The sequence below is a fragment of the Aulonocara sp. 'chitande type north' Nkhata Bay genome, linkage group LG3, assembly GCF_057382095.1.
Source record: "Aulonocara sp. 'chitande type north' Nkhata Bay isolate Kocher_YH1m ecotype deep benthic linkage group LG3, A_spYH_male_GT1.1, whole genome shotgun sequence".
Lineage (NCBI taxonomy): Eukaryota > Metazoa > Chordata > Actinopteri > Cichliformes > Cichlidae > Aulonocara > Aulonocara sp. 'chitande type north' Nkhata Bay.
This window is the reverse complement of record NC_141346.1, coordinates 32,199,997-32,205,996: the sequence shown is the minus strand read 5'-3', so window position 1 is coordinate 32,205,996 and position 6,000 is coordinate 32,199,997. Positions and strand designations below refer to the sequence as shown.

General features: G+C 38.5%; 1 protein-coding gene across 16 annotated transcripts in view; it reads right to left on the bottom strand.

Moving 5' to 3' along the window:
- Positions 1 to 513: 513 nt before the first annotated feature.
- phka1a (phosphorylase kinase, alpha 1a (muscle)) overlaps positions 514 to 6,000 on the bottom strand; it is a 31,293-nt gene continuing 25,806 nt past the window's right edge. For 3 of the 16 annotated variants that reach the window (XM_086276730.1, XM_086276771.1, XM_086276806.1), the window contains 6 exons: positions 5,336 to 5,365; positions 4,654 to 4,692; positions 4,267 to 4,428; positions 3,961 to 4,014; positions 2,537 to 2,737; positions 514 to 2,455 (listed from right to left, as the gene is read on the bottom strand). In XM_086276730.1, the coding sequence (XP_086132856.1) occupies positions 2,282 to 2,455; positions 2,537 to 2,737; positions 3,961 to 4,014; positions 4,267 to 4,428; positions 4,654 to 4,692; positions 5,336 to 5,365 (660 nt within the window). In that variant the 3' untranslated portion in view covers positions 514 to 2,281. Of the gene's footprint in view, positions 2,456 to 2,536; positions 2,738 to 3,960; positions 4,015 to 4,266; positions 4,429 to 4,653; positions 4,693 to 5,335; positions 5,366 to 5,854; positions 5,971 to 6,000 lie in introns of those variants that run through there. The other 13 variants (XM_086276797.1, XM_086276814.1, XM_086276823.1 and 10 more) reach the window with 7 other exon arrangements.

Sequence of the window (6,000 nt, the reverse complement as noted above, 5' to 3'; positions counted from 1 at the left end):
CACTCAGTACATTACGTTTTAGTCCATCCGACGGTGCCAGGTTGCACCTCAGACTGTCCAGGAGCTCGGTGATGTCCTGGTCCAGATCTGGGAGAATCCTCCATGATACCAGCTGTCATCTCAGGAGCATTCCCTGACATTGTCAGGGGTGCAAATAGGCATGTTGACCATACAAGCTACTGAGTACCCCTAATTACATTTAATAAGAATGGACTAAGCCTGCCTCGTTATTTATACACTTTGATTTTTTGAGGTGTCTTTGAATTCAGCCCTCACAGTTTGGTTATTTAATTACCACTAAACTTCTTGGCATCCTTTCAATTTCAACACTTCCTTACTGCTTCCCTGTTCCTTTATTTTTTGGTTTGAGCAGCATATTCATATATATGAAGTTAAACCAACAAAGCACATGTAACAGGTCTGAAAGTTCAGGCAACTGTAAGATGGAGAGAGCACTTTGAAAAGTTTAAAAAGACCTATTCAGTAACATGACTGATTAAAAACACTCATAACTGATTTTGATTATTTTATTACAGAATTAGTTTCAAAAACAAAAAAACAGTCAACCACCGGCTTGCTCATCGATACTCGTTCTGATACGATCGGCTGTAGTTCACGTGGAGTGTGCTGGAACGCCACAAAATGACTGACGTCAGCTGATTACTGGACATTTAAACAGGAGGCACGATCAGGCATGTTCTTCAATAACCTTAATAATTTATTCCAAATTTGCCGTCAATATCGTAAACAATGAACCATCGAAGAGCCAACAGACAAAATGTGTTCAAGTTTAACTGCAATTAATCTAAAAACAGAAACAAAATTACAGTTTCAGCAATCAGATGAGAAGATTAAGGCAAAGAAACGCATTAATACACTACATGCTGAAGAAAACGTTCTGAGAAATTAATTCAGTTCATTTATAGCTTTAAATAAAACAGCACTCCTGAAGTTTCAGTCACACAAACTTCTAGACTCAAAATACAACCATGTTAAGGCATCATGGCCTCTTTAAGACACCTACCTACAGGAGCTGACTTCAATTAACGGTTTAGACCTAAAAAAATAAATACTACTTTTTTGTTTGCTTTCCATTTGTAATACACCGTACAAGCACACAGGACTGGAGGTATACGAAGACGGGTGAGTCTTAGAGGTTGAGCGACCAGGTGAGGTAATAAATTAGGAAACGTTAGAAGATTAATTTGAAATTTACGAACTTCATGTTTAAGTTACGCAGGTAACAGTGGTTGGAGGTGAAAATGTTTAAGGTAGTGATGAGCGCAAGAAAAAAAAAAAGGGAAAACTGTATTTTCTGGCCATGTTGATTATAGCTGGGATACATTTACATTCATTTCCACAGAGTGAATTAGTATATTTGGCTCATTTTCCCCATAAATAGATGAAAAAATGAGCAGGGGATGGAAATTAACTGCTTTAACTCATCCCCCCTTTGAGAACTACTACGGATGACCCTCGTTTCTCTTGTCTAAACTTAGTTTCTGTCATATTTCCTTCAGAACAAAATGACTGGGTGTGCATCAGAAGGTATGGGTAGCTTACTAGAGCTACCTCTGGAAAACCAAATGTGCATTAATCCGCAGCTGAAAATCGTTCCCAACAAAAAGATGCATTATTTACCACAGTTTTAGTAACATTTGCTAATAACTATAACTATGATATTTTAGGAAATGTATTTAAATATCTGGCCAATGTTTATTTTGCATTAACACTGAAAGTTTAAGTACGGTGCACAAATTTTAAGCTTATGAAACAAGAAATTTTGAACTAGTGGATGATGTGAATTTATACTAGTTAAAATACTTCAGCTCTGGCAAGGGGTTAATCAAAATTGCTGATTTCAAATTTCACATTTACGCTTCCTCCTCCTAACGTGTGCCATTAGAAGTGAATATCTGTGGATTTCCATCACAGCTTTTTTCAGGTGAGTAACACGAGGCATTTGAACGCACTGCCAGACTTAAAGTAGGGAACTGCTGGTGATTACTGAGAATAAAAGAAACACAGGAAGTCAGCACCCTGAAAAGAGGAACAGACGAGGCTAGCTAACGTGGCTGCTACAGTTTGTGCAGCATTCTGTTGCTTCGGTACGAGCAATGGTTGAAGACGACGAATATTCACGTAAAACTTGATCTATCATCTGCATTAACACACATGTGGTGACAACACGAAGCGAGGCTGTTACGTTAGTTTATGTAGTAAAAAAACAAACAAAAAAACCAAAAAAAATAACAACTAACTGTTGCACCATCTCGTCTTCTCACTGTACGGCACACGAGCCGCTGGGCAGGAAGTCCTGCACGTACACCGCCACAGCCTTTGTGAGGTAGGTCATGCTCCCGAAGCGTCCGCTGGGGGCGCTGTCATACAGCAGCCTGCATATTCCTGTGGACGGATCCCTCTCCAGGATGTGCTCCTCTGCACCAAGGTCCCTCTGCAGAACAATGGAAGAAGAACAACCTGCTTTAGCTGATGACAGGGATACGGACGCTGGAAGTTTAGAGCGACTGCTGACCTGGTCCTTGTCGAACATGTCGTTGGCCAGGTGGACGATCTTCTCCACGTGGATTATAGAGCCGATGCTCTGGATGTCCACGTCAGCCAACATGGTGAGGACCAAGATGGCCTCCACCAGCAGCTGTCGGTACTCGGGCTGAGGGACTCTGTTCAGGACAGTCTCCACATGGACAGAGAACTTTATCTCCCCTGGGGTCATCTGGTGGAAAGTTATAGTTTTTATTTTATGCGTAGTTTGTAAAATTATTTAGTTTTAAGGTTTTTCTGTTTAGTTTTTAAGTTTGGTTTCAGTTAGTTGGATAATTTCAGTTCTTTTTGTTTTTTATTTTATTTTTTATTACTGTAAAATATTGGATCAAATGTTTCGTTTTTATTCCTGGTTAACCAGGATGTTTTTTCACACCTAGTTTTAGTTTTGAATTTAATTTTAATGATCTTGGTGAGCAGATGAACAATAGATATGTCTGTAAAGAGAGTTTCTTTAAACTTTACAGATAAAAAAGGTGATTTTCTTGCATTTATGCATAGTTTAAAACCTCTAAATAGCTATCAATGGAACAAAAAATTACAACTTTAAATGATAAAATTGTAGAAACAATCTTAATTACTAGCAAATAACAGAACAGAGGTTTTTGCTTTTGGCTGTTTGACTGTGGCTGACCTGACCGACAACACTGCAGACTGATGAAAGTTTTACTTACATTTTGAGGGGGAAGTAAGCAGAAGAAGAGATAAGTAGGCTAACTACAATGAGACTCACATGTACAAGTAAAATGAACCAAAAATAAGCTAAAACTAAATATATTCAAACTTAAACAAGTGAAAAAATATTTCAACATATATTTTTGGCTTTCGTAAGTGGTCACAATATACAGGAGCGATAACCCTGATGCAAATATACAAAGCACTAAATGCAGCTTCTCCTCACTTATTTTTATTATTAATACTATTTTTTTTTATGTTGTTTTAAGTTTATCATTCAAAGTTATAGTTTGTTTGTTTTGTTCTATTCACAGCTTTATGAAGGTTTTAAACTAAAGTGTAAATGCAAAAAAAAATATCACCTTTTTTAACTGTCGTTTCCAGATTTCAAGAGGATTCATTGTGCAACATCATTCAAATGTTTGCCGATCAAAGTATTAGTGTCTTAACAAAACGACACAATATATTACTCAGTATCGGTAAAAATCAGGATTAAATAGAGTCAAGGTTTTTCATGCAAAGTGTAGTAGCAGTAAAAAAAATGAAGGATTTTTAGGATTTTGATGTAATTTGGCAAATATCCCAGATTTTTCCCAAATACCCAACGTAGCATTTAAATGATAAGAAGACAGGTTTAAAAAAAAAAAAAAAAAAATAGAAAATACTAAAGCAGTAAAATTTCTCTCTCAGTTTCATGTGAAGTGTGTAATCAGACATCACCTCTCTGGTGGTTGAAGATGGAAGAACAAAGCCCTCTATGGACAGACCGTGGCACTGCAAGAAGCACATCAGTATCACCACAACTACCACACAAGTCCAAGTGTGACAGAAACTTTTGGTTCATCTCGTCTTGTCACTTTACGTTAAAGATGTTTTAAATTTAACCACATGAAGGCTCACAACAGGAAACAATAATTATACGACAGGTTTAAAATGTGGAATGCAAATGTTTACCAGTTAATCCAAGAAGTGAATAACATTAAAAAACACACTCATGAGTAAATATGCATCTGAGTCATAACTCACCTTCTGCAGGATCTTCCAGACTTTCTGGTAAAAGCCGACGGGCACTCGGTTCAGCGCCCCGTCCAGACGCCTCCTACGCAGCCACTGGCCGTGTCTGGTATCCTTAGCAACCGGAATCTTGTCCGGGATGTCGAAGGATTCCATGGACGGCAGCCGGAACCTCTGAACAGATGGGAAGAGAAAAGCGGAGTCACTCGCTGTAACTGCGTTTATTCTGGAAGAACAGCGCCCTCTTCTTGTTTTGAGGCACAGTGACACCAGCTGACTGCTAATCCACATCTGATGCAGTGGCTCATGTTAGAGGGCCACTACAGGAAAACAGAAGAAAACAAACAAACAAAAACACTAAGTAAAAACAAAAAGCGGGAGAATAAGGCTAAACTTTACCCCAGACTCGATGCTTTCTACGTCCGGTGACTGCATGCCCTGAGAGGCAGAGAATAAAACATAAAAGAGGAGAAAGGAAAAAGAAAGCAAACAAACAAACAAACAAAAAAAACTGACTTGAAAATAACTGAAGAATTAAGGATCGGTAAAAGCCAGCAAGCATGAATAAAACCAGGGCGTCAAGTGGGAGAAATTCTGTTAGAAAACCACGAATCACAGCACAGCTCCACCCAATCTGCATCATACTGTAACAGCTGGTTAAAGATCGGCGAGATCTTACTCACGAGACGGACCTGTGGGCTCCAAATATTTGAGGTTTTACAGAATCGACAACTGTGACATTTTCCTACAAAGCTTACTATAAATAATTCAGCTTAATTAACATAACTTTTCTTTTTCTTGTTTTAAATGGAGTAAAATTAAATTTACAGTCAACTCTGATTGGTCAGAGAAGCATTGGTTAATAATAATAATAATAATAATCACAATTATTGATTAATCAACAATAATTATTACTGATTAACAATTATTGGCAAATCAGTATCTGAAGCTGTGGTTAGCTGCTTAGATGATTACAATTGCAATGCAGTTTACTTGTTGAGCAGCCACACATTAGAGTGTTAATCACTCAAACCACCCTGAATGCTCAGTTATCAGACTTTAATGTCGTTATCACCGTCACCTTCAGGGTGGACGTCACAGATTGGTCGAGCTGAAAGGAAGAGAAGATCACAGATGGAGGCTTTAATTTAACTTCTGCCGAAACGTTTTCCATTCAGATTCCATGAGAGACGGGTCGAATCACCCACACCACCATCATTACCCCTCATAAGAGTGTGGCTGGTATCGTTTTCACCCTGTGAGTCTGATTTGGTTTTTAAGCATTACGGTAGGAATTGACTTGATCACACGGGGACAGAGGTTGCTAACTTTGTATCATGGTATAATTCCAGGTGTAGTTGAGCTCAAAGTAAAGGTTGAGTTTTAAGATGGGCGTGGCCTGATCAGAGTAAAGGATTCAATATAACAGACTCACACAGCTGTGAGCGATACAGCCACGGAAGTTCAGGTTTGTAGTCAACATGACGACAATGATAATAACCAGCCAAGGTTTGATTCAGTTTGATCAGAAACGACCTACAGCTCCACTTCATTTGAATGAAGTGTGAACGGAAAATTACAATTTCTAAATCTTCCTCACACTTTCTTTATCATCGTCACCTCAACTGAGTCGGTCAAAGACACGCTGCGGTCTGTCTGTAATAGACAAAAACACATTAAACAAAGGCCAGTTTTTAAATCTGCAACCCCAGCTTGCTCTTCCACAGCAAAGCCAAAAGCACATTC